Below are 16,523 nucleotides of genomic sequence, written 5' to 3' on the forward strand. Positions count from 1 at the left end.
CCAAAGACAAAAGAACTGATGAAGATGAAACCAAAGAAGTCTGAACCTATTAAGAAGCTAGCAAGTGATATGACTTATGAGGAATGCGAATAGGTATCGTGAGCACAGGTAAGGAAGCACTTCAAACCGAGGCCGCCTGAGAAGAAGACGCCAATAGATCCATCTGCGAAGGCATTTTTTGTTGGCATGAGCAAAGAGGTCAAGAAGACATTGCTATCGAACTACGATCACTCGTTAGTTAAGTCTTTCTAGAAGAAAAATTGAGGAGAGTCATCATCCAATCGTACTAACCCCAGGCAACAAGATCAACAAGATATAGCAGCTTTGCCTTTAGAATAACAAATCAAGGTCATTGAGTTTATGTTAGAGACAGGTCTCTTGCTTGCTGAAGTTCTAGAGGCAAGTCGAACCGCCACCTCCACAAAAGGTTATACCTAAATGGCCCTTTGAGTTAGGCAATCCTGTAGTCAGGCATGAATTGGTATGGAAGCTCTCAACTATGATGTATGAATTCCATAAGTGGTACATGGAGCAGTCGACTAATGAAAGGATCATGTTCTCACTCTTCTTATCAAACTGATTGATTATTTCAGTGATGGTGAGCATCTGCTGTGGTTGCAATTCAAGGATATTTATGAAGTGTACTATCAAGATGCCCTTGATGTCTCTCTTATCAGCACCTGGGTTCTATAAGTGTGTGTTTATTAGATGTTTGGGCTCCGATGATTATTGTGTGTGTCGTCCCACTAACTTTGTCTTTCATTTTATGTAGGATGCAAATTCAGGTGCTGCCGAGAATCGTACTTCAATGTTGGCTTCATGGACCCAACGCTTATTAACCAACAGATGATACTGGATCAACCAAAGTCTACATTGGATCACATATACAAATTCTTAGAGCAACAGAATTACAAGCATTAAATACTACTGCCTTATAACTTTAAGTGTGGGTACTGTCTATTTTCTATTTCCTTTCCTAACCTAATTAGTTAGTTCTAATAGGAACATATATGTAGACAGTTTCCACTGGATTCTACTTATAATTATCATTGATAGATGTAAGGTTATTATTTTCGATTCGTTGCGGAAACTAAAGACAGAGTACCAAGAAATTCAAGACTTTCTTAACTTGTAATAATGTTGGACCTTTATCTCTATGCAAAAATTTGTTTCTTGAATTTTCACATAACACTGTATCATTCATTATTTTAATTCATAATGCATGGAAACAATTTCGTAAGACCAACCATGGTGAATTCAAAGAAACACTTGAATTCAGTACCAATTTTCTACTAAAATGGAGTTTGTACATTTTGTACATTCTATAACACGAATATTTCATAACTTATTTTTTTCCACTAAAGAGTTTGAGACAGGAACAAGGGAATAATTTACGTGGATATTACGTTTGTGAGCATGTGTACCATTTAGTGAAGGACAAGGTGCTATCGGAAGATATGAATGTACGTAAAATAAACCTTTTAATAACTTATCATTGTCTAGCTCCTTATATTTTAATTGTTGGTTTAACTTTCACATATTTCCAAATTACAAATGATGGGGATTAGGGACGAACTCCTACATCAGGATAGGATTTTGGCAATCCAAGAAGCACTCCTAGGATTTCTGGTGGATGAGGTGAAAAATCCCAAAGTGAATTTTATTATGATGGACATTCAATTGATGTATTGGATGACTCACCGTAGGGAGGATCTTAATTCTTAAGGGGACAAATTATTGTATATATAGTAATTATATAAATACTAGTTTCATGTGTATAATATATATAGTATCATGAAGTATATATACGACATGCATAAAATGCAATACAAGCATATACGTATAAGTAATGTACGCAAAGGATGTATATATATAGGTGTGTGTCTATATATATATAAAGTGAAATAACAATTAGTATTAACATGGAAAAGAATCTAAGGAAAAAAGAAAAAAAAGTATTTAATCCTAGTTGGTAATATGAAGCGGGATTAAAGGAGCCACGTCTATACGCTTGTATGATGGTCCCTTTAGTCCCGGTTGGTATTACCTACGGGGCCTAAAGAGGCTCGGCAGCCATATGATCAAATCCGTACCGGTGCTAAAACAAGGACTCTAGGGATACATTGAGTATCCGTGCTGGCTTCAGATAACTATCCGTGCCTCCTTTGTAGTAGTGCCGGTTCTGGAAACTCTACACCACTTACTTTTTTCAACTCTTGGAGCTTGCGCGCCTTCTACAAGCTGCTTTGTCTCATTTAGAGCCACCATCTTTTCTCCAAGTTGGCATCCGAGCCTATGTATCACCATGAGACCACAAGCTATGTGGAGGGTTTGGGTTAACGAAGATTATAAAAAGGGCTGCGAACATTCACACTTAATTACAATTTACTCCCTTTGTACTTTACCATTCCTTTGCTCACACAATAACTTAGGTTACCTGCCTGATCATGATACACCCGATCCAAGCTTTCCATATAATTCGCATCATGCATCAACATATGACTATATATGGTAGCGCAGATATAACGATATACCTTGCTCATACTTTTGTTTTCTGAAAGGATTTTTTATCACTTTCAGTCTCTACACCAAGAAAGAACTTTCTGAACATTAGTATTACAATATTCCAAGCAACCACGTAGGTAAAACAAACGACAACAAAAATCAGCATAGGAACATCCTCCCTTATTATGAAAGATAGATGAGCAGCAAAATAATACAATGACAAGGGACCTCAAGGTGTAACAAAGCCCTCAATACCTATGCAGCACTGGAGTGTACATATGGGATGGCTCTCAAATGCAGGTCCAACTTTTTGCTTACCCCCATCCCGTATTTCTCAGACATGTCCACCAACTCTGGGCTCAGTCCATCAGGAAGCATCCAGTCAAAGTGATAGAGAAGGTTTGCCAATGCAATCTCCAAAGTGGATGTGCCAAACATTATCGCAGGGCACTGTCGTCGACCAGACCCAAAGGGCGTGAACTCAAAATTTGTTCCTTTGTAATCAATATTGCTGTTCTCAAACCTCTCTGGATTAAATGCTTCAGGGTTGTTCCAGTATCTTGGATCCCGAGAAATTGCAAATGCATTGACAAGTACCTTGGTGCCTTTGGGAACGTGATAACCCAATATTTCACAATCCTCTGTGGACTCACGGGGAACGAGTAGAGGGTTGGGAGGATGCAACCTAAGAACTTCCTTGATAACCATTCGTATGTGGCTGAGTCCAACAAGGTCAGTATTAGTGATGACACCCCGTAATCCACCTAGCTCTTTTCGAACCTCTTGTTGTGCCTTCTGCATAGCCTCAGGCTTTTTCATGAGCTCCGACATGGCCCACTCCAAAGTGGATCCTATGGTGGTTGTCGCACCTCCAAAAATGTCCTGGAAAGTAATTGTTAGGTAGGTGTGGTTTGTAAAGATAGGAAAAAGAAACAATATACCTTTTGATACAAGCTAGTGTTCATCTAAACGGCCGTATAAATGGTGAACAAGGCCAATCATTATTGTTTAGGTTGTAAACAGTCCATTCAACATAGCGGCAAAAATGAGGGAAGAAAAGGATTAAAGAACCTAATCGGAATCGAGATAAACATCAGTAGACGGGCAATGTGTGTAGCCCATCTGGTCACATTTATTTCCGTGGCGTATTAATACGACTATAGCAACGTTGGTTTAATAATATAATTTTCTTGGGCCATCATCTCAAGCAGAGTAAGATCATCTCCTAAACTTTAGTACCCGTCGCATCGGATGTTTGAATACTAATTAGAAGTATTAAATATAGTCTAATTACAAAACTAATTGCATAGATGAAATCTAATTCACGAGACGAATCTATTAAGTCTAATTAGTCCATAATTTGATAATGTTGTGCTACAGTAAACATTCGCTAATGATGGATTAATTAGGCTTAATAGATTCGTCTCGTGAATTAGTATAGGGGTTCTGCAGTTAATTTTATAATTAGCTCATGTTTAGTCCTCCTAATTAGCATCCGATCGTCCGATGTGACCCTCCTAAAGTTTAGCAGCTCGTATTCAAACACCCCCTTATAAATATATATACATCTTAACAAATGCCAGATCATTAAATATTTCATTGTGTGTATATATATATATATATATATATATATATATATATATATATATATATATATATATATATATATATGATTCTTTGATGGAATTTGATTAGTTGAAGCCGTGCAAATTGCAAAGGGAAGCTAGTAATTAATTTTCAAAACATAAACAGTAGTGATGGTTAAAAATAATACTCACAAACATGACAGCGCCTATAATCTCCGAGGTTAGAGGGAAAGTCAGTGAATCATCCTCCTGCAGCCTGAGCATCACGCCCAGCAGATCCTCTTGATCGGGGCTGCAGGCCCCATTTTTGGCAGCTTTGCGGCTCTCGATGGTACTCGCAATGATGCGCTGGATGCGGCCGTAGCTCCTCACGAGGCGGCGCTCGCCGATGCTCAGCCACCGCACCAGCCTTGAGGACGGGAAGAAGTCCACCGGGAAGAATCCGGACACCAGTTTGCTGACTTCGTCATACTGGATGACGAAGTCAGACTTCTCCGCGCACTTGCCGCCGAACATGGCCATGGCTACGAGGTCTGGTGCTAGCGCTTTCACCTCCTCGCTGATGTTCACCACACCGGCTCTGGCTCCGGCGGCGACTGATTGGAGGAGGCGGCCGACCTCCTCAGCCCTGATGGACTCGATGCGCTTCACCTGCGCGGCGCAAAGAAGCTCCATAACGACAATCTTCTTCATCTGACGCCAGCGGTCGCCGTAGGGGGCGAAGCCGATTCCCTTCCCTTTGCAGCCGACGATGTCGATGGTGACGCTGGTCGTCGGCCGGGAGCAGAAGGCGAGGTCGTGGGTCTTCATCACCAGCTCCGCCGCCTCGGCGCTGGACACCACAAGGGTGGGAACCTCCCCAAGCCTGAGGAACATCAGGGGGCCATGGCGGCGAGACAACTCCATCATTGTGCGGTGTCCGAGGCCACGCATGACATGGTGGATACTGCCGATGATCGGAAGGGTCCATGGCCCAGGCGGCAGCCTCTTGTTGGGATTGCTTTTGTTGCCGGGAGTAGTGGCGCTTACTCGGGGCTTATGAAACCAAATGATGAGTACAACTGTGGCTAGAGAAACTGCGTATATGGTTAAAAGCTCCATGGAACTCTCAAGTGTTAACAAACAACACGTTCGTTGTCTCCCAGTTTCAAGTTAATGATACGTAATTTATACTGTGTGATCTGTAGATAGCATGCATGGGTGATGGTAGCTCAACAATCGCTGCATGGGTGACAGTATAGACGACGCCGTCTGCCAAAAATATTGGCATATGTCGCCGACATCTACTCCAAAATTAAACAGAACGCGTGCTGCACGTGTTCGATGTATGTACTTTTCTGTGAGGGTCTTTGTCGCATTATTTGAAAGGACCGTGGATGATTGTTGCACAACCAAAATATATGGCTATCTAGATTACCCTAAATATATAGCTAGCATAAAGCCTATTTTTGTTCACAAAGTTTTTTTTTCATACAACAAATATTTATTTACTTATTCATATTCATGTGTTCCTTTAAATAGCTAGCCCAAGTTGGAGCATGTGTTGATGCTAGTGTACCTCAAATATGGATGCTTTACATTATATCTGGGTTTTGCAGTACATGTTATAAACTTATTTTTTTGGGGACGGAGGAGGGAGTAGATCTTAGAAAAATACAAAATTATTTAGACCTACCCGTGGTGAAGAAAAGTAGGAGAACAGACTAAACAATGCATATTATTGCATTACCTTAGAAATAAAATAGAATATATGGACACCCACCACTCTATGTGCATACACGTGTCTCTGTCTGATCATGAAATCATTTTGTACTTAATTAAAAGCTCAACGGATCTTCAGCTTAATGGTACCTAATTTATACTACGGTGCAGCATGCATGGGCAGACCGATCACTTAATTGGTAGGTCAACAACCACTACTGAGCCGCAGACATCCCTATAGCAAAACAGGTATACAGGATGTCGTTTGCCCAAAATGTTAGCACATGTCGCTGACATCTATCCCAAAATTAAATATAGCATGTGTTAGTGCTGCCAAAAATTAAATATAGCATGTGTTAGTGCTGCCAAAAATGCTGTGGGGTCGTAGCCGCATTATTTGAAAGGACAGGACAGTGAATGATTGCATAACCAAAATATCTGACGATTAGCACCAAAATATGGCCAATAATGAAAAGGGTGAGTTGATCCAAAATATGCCTTACATCTGGCTTTTGCAGCTTCACATGACATGTTATAAACATGTTCTCCAATTGGAATACATAGTTTTTAGAAGAAATACAAAAAGATTTAGACCTATCCGTGGTGAAGAAAAGTATGAGGAACTACTAAACAATGCATATTATTGCATTACCTCAGAAATAAAATAGAATACGTGGACACCCACCACTCTATGTGCGTACACATGTCCCTGTATGATCATGAAATCATTTTGTACTCGATCGTAACCGCAAGAGAAATGAATTAATTTATACCGGTCTGGATGGTCAGAGGAAATCGTTCCCAATCATGAACCAACCAATCAATAATTTGTGATAAATGGGTGTAGTTTTTTCATTATTACACAGAGCACAATGTGATAAAGCCACTCCATATCTGTTCCAAAGTATAAGTAATAACTTATAAATATTACTACTATTCATGATAAAACTTAAGATGTTGGCTTGGGATAAAATTAGAAATACTTACATTTTAAGATAAAGTGGAGTAGTTGCATTCGCTACCTCTTCACACTCCCTATCATTGCCCATCAGATGTGCTGGCTTGTCCAGCAACTATTGCGGGATTACTCAGTCGAATCGAGTAATTTCTTATATGCCGTGAAGGGATTTGTGGTTTGGCGATGAAACACGCGAAGTCTGTCTAGCACCAGGTAGCCACCAGGTACTAGAAGCCACTGGTGGAAAACTCACCTTTAGTCCGGTTGGATATGCTCATAGATCCTGAAAATCCAACCGGAACTATTTATTCAGGATACTAAAAAGGTTCAAAAAAATAAAAAACAAGTGCCGGCCGCCCGCTAGTGGCTCACCCCACCACCGCCGCCACCACACTGCTCGGCCCCGCATCCCGCTGCCCCGCCACCGCCGCCACCACCTATGCACAAAAAAAATGAATAACCGTGCACCCACCGCTGCCCCGCATCCCGCTTCCCTGCCCTGCCGACCTCGGACATCCGCAGCCCCACCGAAAAGGGAGAGGGAGCGGGAGGGAGAGGGGGAGCGGGAGGGGGAGAGGGAGAGGGAGGGGGCGAGCATACCTGTGCCCCATGCGCCGCCGCATCCCGCCTGCGCCCTGCCGCCTCCAGTTGGCCACCGCTCCCCCGCGCCCCACTGCCCTGCACCTCACCCCGCTATCGCTCCTCACTGCCAGTGAGGGGTGAGTAGAGGGGGAAGCAAAGGGGCAGCAGAGAGGGAGGGGGGAGAGGAAGGGGGAGGGGCAGCGGCGGCGGGAGGAGGAGAGGGCGGGAGAGGGAGGGGAGGGGGCGGTGGTGGCAAGAGGGAGGGGGAGGGACGGCAGGTAGAAAAGAGAAGTGTGAGAGAGAAGAGATAAGGGAGAGGAGAGAAGATAAGGTGGCGGGAGAGAGGGGGACCATGTGGAAAAGGGTGTTTTGTCTTGGTTGGAGCCACCAACTGGGACTCTCGGTTGGAATTACCAGCCAAGGCTAAAGATTTAGTGCCGGTTGGTAATTCCAACCGGGACTAAAGGGTAGGGGCCTTTAGTCCTAGTTTGTTTCCAATCATGACAAAACACCCCTCGTCCTACTAGCCGTTACAACCGGGCCTAAAGAGGGGGTGAGAGACGAAGTTGAGAAGTGCCTTGATCTATTTGTGATGAGTGATTGACAAGATGATTTGAGGCTTTACCGGTTCAGTTCATATTTCATATGTGCATGATTATGCTAACGGCTAATCGGATGTGTTGCGTTGTGGTGTGGTGTTTGAGTATACCGTATGTTGTGTGTTGTGTCTCTTGCTTGTGATGTGCAGGTGTAGGATGCGACATGGCGGTCGACGGCATGAGGTGAAGGTCAAGTGTGAAAGGTCCATGCCGATACTAGGGCTGTGAAGGGTAGACATGAGTAGGCTTGGACTGAGGGACCTGAGGAGTCCGGGCGGAGTCATGGGCGATCCACATGGTGCACGGAAGAGCAAGAGTACACGGATGGGATGGAGACGGTGCTGGTCGAGTCAAGCGGGATGGAGGCGAGTTGAGTATGCAGCCTGGGAGCTGGGAGCGAAAGACTTGGAGGCGACGAAGGCTTGGCGGAGGCCGGACATGCGTCAACATCAGTGAGTCACGTCGTGTGCGGTGTTGAAGAGGGTTTGACTAGTTTGACCTCAAAACCAGGGGTGAGTCATGCCAGGAGGGTGTGTAGAGGGTTTGACCGGTTTGACCTCAAAACTGGGGGTGAGTCACACAAGGTGGATGTGCAGAGGGTTTGGGTGGTTTGGGCCTCAAAACCACCGCGCAGGCAGGTTTGCCGGTTTGGGCCTCAAAACCGGGGGCGAGTTCGGTGTGGCCGAACGGCGTCGAATCGGAGGACGCGTGGCACCATCGCGAATCTTGCGTCAAGGTGAAGCGAAGTCGTGAAGGCGTCGAGTCTGTCCGATGAACAAAGAAAAAGTTGGACGACTTTACCCCTAGGGGGTTTTGGGGTTGTGTGCTTGATGTAAGGGCATTGTGGATATTTTCTAAATGCCTATATATGTATAGGAGGGCTGTTTGGGGTAGCCATCCCTTTGGTTATTTTGGTGGGGGTTTTCTCATTTGTTTTGTGAGAGCCTTTGGTAGAGGGAGAGAGCGGGGATCTTTGATTTTATTTTTTGCCATCCTAGCTTTGCTTGTGCTTAGGATTGGCTTGTAACCGAACATGGTGAGGTAATACAAAGATCAATTTCGGGCTCAATTGCTTCTCCTTTTCAAGATCTGAAATTTATCTTTTTTCACTATTTTCGAAGCATTTTTGGGTGAATTTTTGGATCTCATGATTGGCAGCATTTTGGGGTGTTTTTCTTGGGGCAAATCGGTGCTAGGACATGTGCAAGAACATCTAGGATGATCCCATAGCAAATCCATGCACGAGCACGTTGGATTTTGAGATTTTCCGAAAATCCCTTCTTGTGCCCTTCTCCAAATTTATGGAATCTTATCACCAGTTCATAAGCTTTTTGATTGAAACTTTGCGAACACCTTTGGAATGTTCTAGTGAGGCTATGGTTCGATTTTCGTGATTTTTGGAGGTCGTTTGATCGAGTTTCGAATTTTTCTTCTCTCCTCACGAAGGTTGAAATCTAGGATTCCGGAATATTCCAGAAGTAATTTCAGAAATTTTCGGACCTCCGGAAGTTCCCGAAGGCTTCTCTGGAAACCTCCGAAAATCCGGAATTTTCTGAAGGTTTGTCCGGATTTTTCTGCATTGAGGTATTGTTTTTGAAAGTCCTTCTTCTTGTACTCATTTGGACTCTTTCTTACTTCTGCTATTCTCAAATTGGGTTCCTAGCATCATTCCTAGCTCCATTAGCTTGTGCATAGCTAAGTGTACTTGAGTTTGCTAGAAGAGAGGATTGGGGGAGTTTAACCAAAATTCTTGGAGAAAAATTGAATGAGCTCCCATTCACCCCCCTAGTCGTCTTCCTGATCCTCAAATTGATATCAGAGCTTGGTTAAGGATCACACAATCTTAAGCGGCTTTGTTATCCACCGGGCGACAATGAAGAAGGCATTTTCGCTTGCGAATGTGATTTTCAAGTTTTGAGTTTGTTTTTGGTTAATTCTAACTGGTGCTTTGATCTATGGCACCAAGCTCTTCTTCTTGTGTTTCATTATCCGCATGTAGGAGGAGTTCGGAGGTTGAGTTGGAACCCGAAGTGGAGGCGGTGATGGATCTCCTCGAGAACTACCAGGATGGTGATCTCACGAAGGGTGAGTTCCACCTCGGGCTAAGAGACATGAGCCAGGGTACGCTTGCCAAATGCATCATGGTTTTATGCAATCATGTTGATGATTGTGAAGATGAAAATGAGAGAAACATAGAGCTTTATGATGCTTTGCATACGAAGAATGACAAGATCAAATGTTCTCTTGCTAGGTTGAAATGTGGAATTGCTCATTGGAAGTCACATGCTTTAAATCCTTGCAATTCTTGATGCCTTGCTTAGAAAGAATGATGAATTGAACTCTTCTCTTGATTGCTTGAAAAATGAAAATAACTTGTTGAAATTCAATGCCTCTATACCATGCAATTCTTGTGTAGCTTTAAATAATGATCTTGATAAGGCTAGAGATGGAATTTCTTTGTTGAAGTCGAATGCTTCTTTGCCATGTGTTTCTTGTGAGTCTTTACTTGCTGAAATTAATGAATTAAAATTGACTCACACCACATGCGTTGAACAACTTGAGCATGCTAGGGTTGAAATTTGTGATACGAAGTTTATGCCTTGTAGCATGTGCTCTTTGGTTCTTGATGATGATGCTTGCCTTAATTCTTGTGACAATCATGATGCTTTGCTTGATGTGAATGATGATGTTTCTTCATGCGTTCTTATTTGCACATCATGCATTGAATTGGAAAGTGAACTTTTAGCTTTGAAGCAAATGCGCGATGATATGAGCGCTCAGTTAGTTGAGCACAATGAGATGAGTGCCAACCTTGAGAAAGAAAATGAACTCTTATGTACCACATATGCTAAGTGCATTGAAAAGGAGATAGATAATTTGAGAAATGCTCCATGTGGTACTTGTGATTGTCTCAAACATGAAAATGAGATTTTGGCCACAAGATGCAAGAGTCTTTGTGCTAAGTCTTTTGATTCTCGCAATTTTTGTCACTCCGATGTTGGTGTTTCCAAAATTTCTTCTTCTAAACTGGAGTTGGCTTCTTCTGTTGAGCGTGCGTCTTTGGATGGTAGTACTTGTGCTAGTGCTTTGGATAGCTCTTTTATAGCTACTCCTAAGGTTGTTGCTTCTTCCAGTATTGCCAAGACAATTCAAGTGGCAAGGGTGCTTCTCACATTTTTGGAACTCATACTCCCAAACCAAAGTTCCATTGCACCTTTTGTAAGAAAGATGGGCATACCGTTGAGTTTTGCTTTTGCCGTGTCAAGCACGAGCGACGTGTGCGTGCTAAAGCTTTTAGGAAGCCACGTAGCCTTTCCCATGGCACATGTGAACCTAATGTGGGCACCAAGTCAAATGGTGTTGTTGATGCTTCTTGCCCTAAGTCCCAAGGGACTTCTCACTTGAATGAGAATGATGATTCGTCCTCTCAGACCGTGTCTACAAAAAGGCCTTTGTACCATTGCTCTTATTGTGAGAAAGATGGGCATGAAGAGATCTTTTGTTATAGTCGTGCAAGACAAATGCGGCGAACTCGTGCTTCTAGGCCTTGGTTGCTCATAGCCCGTCTCATGGCATGAGCACTTGTGAGCCTACTAAGAAGCCACGTTTTATTGATGGGTTTTATGACTCCTTTTCTAGTGAGTTAGGTCATGCACGTGAACATGCTTCTAGTTCTTTTTATGCTGGTCCACGACATGGTTCTTATGGTGCTTGTATTGGTTCTTCTCTTAAGACCTCGGGGGATCATTGCGTCTTTGCTAGTGATAGCACTCGTTCTTCTTCTCGTGTTGCTCCTTTGAGGCATGGTTACAAGGGTGTTTCAAAATCATCTCATTTGAACCGACATTTGCATCATGCTAACCCACATGATAAGTTGAGTGCATCTTTTACCCGTGTGACTAAGTTTTGGATTCCCAAGTATATGCTTGCTAACCCTTTGGGATCCAAGACCCGGTCTTTTTTGTCCCCTCATGTGTAGGTACAGGGATGCGGGTAGAGAACATGAGCTCTAATTGACTTGATCTTTTGCTTGAGATGTTCAAGATTTGATGGTTCTCCACACCGTTTGGATGGCCCTCAAGAGGCCTTTGTACACTTGTATAGTGAGCTTTCCCTTCCACACTCTTGTGCTCACTTGTATACTATTTGCATGTTTTATCCTTGTATCATGCTGTGAATATACCATGGTAGGCTAGTCACCTTTTCATGTTAGCATGTGTGAACCTCATGTATATCTTGTTATGCTAGCTTTGTAATATATATTGGTGGATGATCCACATGAACATCGTGCCATGCTTTAGCTTAGTCTTTGTATTGGATATGGCATATTGTTCATTTGGCATCATTTTAGCTTAGTATCTTTGTATAATCCTTTGCACCTTGTTGACATGTTTGCTTGCCCAATCTTTTATTCATAAATATAGAATCATGTTGCAATGCTTCAATTCCTCTCATTGGTATTATCATTGCATCGTGTGACATGAATATAGCTTTATCTTGCTTTTGGGATTGCCTTGTCTTTGGGTTGCATTTTCTCTTCTTTTTGATTGGAGTTAGAGCTTTTCTTTTGCCCCTTATTTTTCCAGCTTTTCTTTGCTAGGTGTCTTTGGTTGAGGGGGAGTTCGATTTCAATCGAGGGGGAGTTTGGACCAAGGACTTGATTTGGTTTTTGATATCCGCTTTTGATCTTTTAATTGGTATCATATTTGATCTTTCAATTGGATTTCATTTTCTTCAAGTCATATCAATTTTTGATCCTTCAATTGGTATCTTTTTTATGGTACTCAATTGGGATCCTTGGCACTTCTTCTTTTTTCACGGAGCTTTTCCTAGATTGGTTTGACCCCTCATGAGCTTTCTTGATTTTGAGCCGAGCCCCATCTCTTTTAGCATCGCATTGCATTTGTACCATATTGCACCTTGTACACTTTGCACTAGATGAGCTTCTCCTATATATCCTTAGCATTTCCTTATGCTATTTGTGAGCTAGTGCAGTGGTTGGTGATTGTGTAGCAATGTGTAGCATATGCTCTTGATGATATTGTCATATAACCATGTTGAGCTAAATGCTTTTGTGAATTAAATGTTAATCTTGAATAATGAATTCTGAAATGCTTATCACCCATGACCAGCTACCTGTTGATGCATTGCTCTTGCTTGAATGCTAGTTCCATGTTTAGCTTTTGCTTGAAATTCATATTCTTTTCAATTGGATGAAAGATCTAGGTATCATTGCAAATGTTTAGCCCATGATGCATTCCTTGGGGAAGCATGGCTTCTTTGTGCCGCAAAGGCACTTCATGTAACTTGTTTAATGTGAATGATGATAAGAAAAATTTAGTAATTCACCAAGTTATTGTGCTTAATATTGATATCCTTGATTGCTTAGTTGTTACATGATGTCTACCAAAAGAAGTAGGCACATGGTTTCAACAAGCCTTGACATGACTTGTGATGCATATGTGGGTGTTTGCAATGATCTCTTGTTGAGAATGTATCTTCCTTGTATGAGCTCTGATGATCTAGTTTAATTCTTGCTTGAGTGATTCATGACTAGGTGCTTGCTCATGTGGTGATACTTTTATAAACTTCAAAATTTGTCAACTTGCTTCGTCTTTTGCTTATATCATAATATCCTCTTGATGGCGATGCAATTGCTCTTTCTGATGTACCTGCTTGTGCATTATCTCACTTGTAGCCTTTGCAAATGCTTTGTGATATATTTGAGAAGCTGGTAGGTTGTACACCCATGGCATGCATTTTGTGCTCCCATGCGTATCTTATGTCTGCATTTAAAGGGGAGTCTTGCATTTAATGGGGAGTTTTGCATTTGAGGGGAAGCATGCATTCTTCTGCTCTTGTGCATGCATTTCATTATGGCATATTTTTAGGGGGAGTTCATGTGTTCAGGAGGAGCTTGTAAGTGTTGTGCTCTCTTTTGCTCTTTTGCCAGTTGTGTTGAGTTTTTACCTCGTCTTGTGGAACCGACATTTGGTTTGAGCTTTCGATCATCACATGATTAATGTTGAGCCCTTTCTACCTCTTCTTGAGGGATCATGTGTTCTTTGTCTCAGTTGTGTCGAGTCGTTGCCCATGTCTTTGGGGACCGAGACTTTTCTAAGTTAATTTGGCCTTTGTGATGTTTCTCATGCCAAGTGACTTTAATCTTTGCCTTTACATGGCTTTCGATCACTTTGATGAGAGTTTTTCTTAATTGGTTTCACAACTTGGCTCTTATGGCTCTTCTCATCTCAAGTGACTTTGATATTGGCTTTTACTTAATGTTTGATCACTTGGCTGAGATTTTTGAATTTTGCCTCTCAAACCATTTCATTATGCTTGAATGTTGTCAACACACTCATCAAGGGGGAGATTGAGAAAATCAAGTTGATATGAACCTTGATTTTATAGTGATGAGCGTTTCACAAATGTTGAAATGGCTTTGACGACATTTTGGGATTCATGAAGCACTTGTGTCTTTCGCTTGACTCTTTTGTTGTCTTATGGGATTCATCAAGGGGGAGATTGAGAAATGGCTTTGAGCTATGGCACCAAGCTTTTCTTCTTGTGTTTCATTATCCGCAGGTAGGAGGAGTTCGGAGGTTGAGTTGGAACCCAAAGTGGAGGCGGTGATGGATCTCCTCGAGAACTACCAGGATGATGATCTCACGAAGGGTGAGTTCTACCGTGGGCTAAGAGACATGAGCCAAGGTACGCTTGCCAAATGCATCATGGTTTTATGCAATCGTGTTGACCTCAAAACCGAGGGTGAGTCGTGTGTAGAGGGTTTGGGTGGTTGAGGCCTCAAAACCACCGCGCAGGCAGGTTTGCCGGTTTGGGCCTCAAAACCGGGGGCGAGTTCGGTGCAACCAGACGGCGTCGAGTCGGAGGACGCGTGGCACCATCGTGAAGCTTGTGTCGACGAAGCGAAGTCGTGAAGACGCTGGGTTTGTCCGATGAACAAAGAAAAAGTTGGATGACTTTACCCTTGGGGGGTATTTGGGTTGTGTGCTTGATGTAAGGGTATTTTGGATATTTTCTAAATCCTATATATGTATAGGAGGGCTGTTTGGGGTAGCCATCCCTTTGTTTATTTTGATGGGGGTTTTCTCATTTGTTTTGTGAGAGCCTTTGGTAGAGGGAGAGAGGAGGGATCTTTGATTTGATCTTTTTTCCATCCTAGTTTTGCTTGTGCTTAGGATTGACTTGTAACCGAATATGGTGAGGTAAGGATCAATTTCGTGCTCAATTGCTTCTCCTTTTCAAGATCTGAAATTTATCTTTTTCCCTATTTTCGGAGCATTTTTGGATGAATTTTTGGATCTTATGATTGGCAGCGTTTTGGGGCGTAAGAACATCTAGGATGATCCCCTAGCAAATCCATGCACGAGCACCTTGGATTTTGAGATTTCCCGAAAATCCCTTCTTGTACCCTTCTCCAAATTCATGGAATCTATCCAAGAGGTTTGTCCGGTTTTTTTCGCAAAGAGGTGTTGTTTTTCAAAGTCCTTCTTGTGGTACTCATTTGGACTCTTTCTTGTTGCCGCTATTCTCAAATTGGGTTCCTAGCATCATTCTTAGGTCCATTAGCTCATGCATAGCTAAGTGGACTTAATTTTGCTAGAAGAGAGGATTGGGGGAGTGTTGAGGTTAAAAATTGGACGATGGCCCCGGCTTCAGCGTCGGACACACGACCCGGGAGAATCTGCTTGACTCCCGTTCGGGTTATCGCCCTGGTGCGGTTCGCGCGGCGTTACAGTCAACTGACTTGTTGATTGACAAGGAAAGAAAGATATTAAATTCCAAAGGTTCGATCGGCTGAAGTTCCGATCTATTTCGAAGAATGTATCAACGAATCGACCGAATTAGTGTAAGGACGACCGGCTATGAAACAGCTGATGATCACGTAGCAGTTGTAAAAGAAACTACTAGAGTAGCTTAAACAATGCCACAAAGACAACACTTAGAATAGATCTAATCGGCTATATGATAATAAACAAAATATTGACAAAGCTGACAATTCGTGTTTCAAGCTGGATAACTGATGATAAAGACTAAAATAACAGGTAAAACCTATAATTCTAGTAAACATCGATAATTGGTGATAAAATCTAAACAAAACAACAGCGATGTGTCCGAAGTTAAAGCTTAAATATTACTTGATACACGGAACTTACAAATTGGCCGGAGATCATGGTGATGCAGCCCTGCCAACTCGCACGAACTCATGAAAAGAAAAGGTATTTGGCGAAGTCGCCAACTTGAGAGTAAAGTTACGTGGAAAAAGTAGATTTGTATTGATGATTGTTGTGTTATTTTACAAGCCTTACGAGGCACCTATTTATACCCTGCTACAACTGATTTCCTAACTGACTATGATTTTATCTCTAATTTAAAAATAACAAATAGTTACATACGGATACAACCCGCATCGGAGTCGAGTACTATTCATCTCTTCTATGGGCCAAACCTCGTCTTCATCTGGTCACCGCCTTGGCCCATTTCAGGCCCACATCGGCCAAGCTGCTCTAGTTCCCAATCGGCCAGTCTTCATCGATTCCCCCAGCCGTAGCATCTTGCTTACCCGCATCG

At 42.5% G+C, this 16,523-nt stretch overlaps 1 protein-coding gene across 1 annotated transcript; it reads right to left on the reverse strand.

Moving 5' to 3' along the window:
- Window positions 1–2,487: 2,487 nt before the first annotated feature.
- LOC101754650 (ent-isokaurene C2-hydroxylase) lies at window positions 2,488–5,244 on the reverse strand. The gene is made up of 2 exons (XM_004974955.4): window positions 4,284–5,244; window positions 2,488–3,387 (listed from the first exon to the last, which is right to left on the reverse strand). Exons 1-2 carry the CDS (start codon window positions 5,190–5,192, stop codon window positions 2,761–2,763), a joined length of 1,536 nt encoding a protein of 511 aa, XP_004975012.1. The 5' UTR covers window positions 5,193–5,244; the 3' UTR covers window positions 2,488–2,760.
- Window positions 5,245–16,523: the final 11,279 nt, after the last annotated feature.

The sequence above is a fragment of the Setaria italica genome, chromosome VII, assembly GCF_000263155.2.
Source record: "Setaria italica strain Yugu1 chromosome VII, Setaria_italica_v2.0, whole genome shotgun sequence".
Lineage (NCBI taxonomy): Eukaryota > Viridiplantae > Streptophyta > Magnoliopsida > Poales > Poaceae > Setaria > Setaria italica.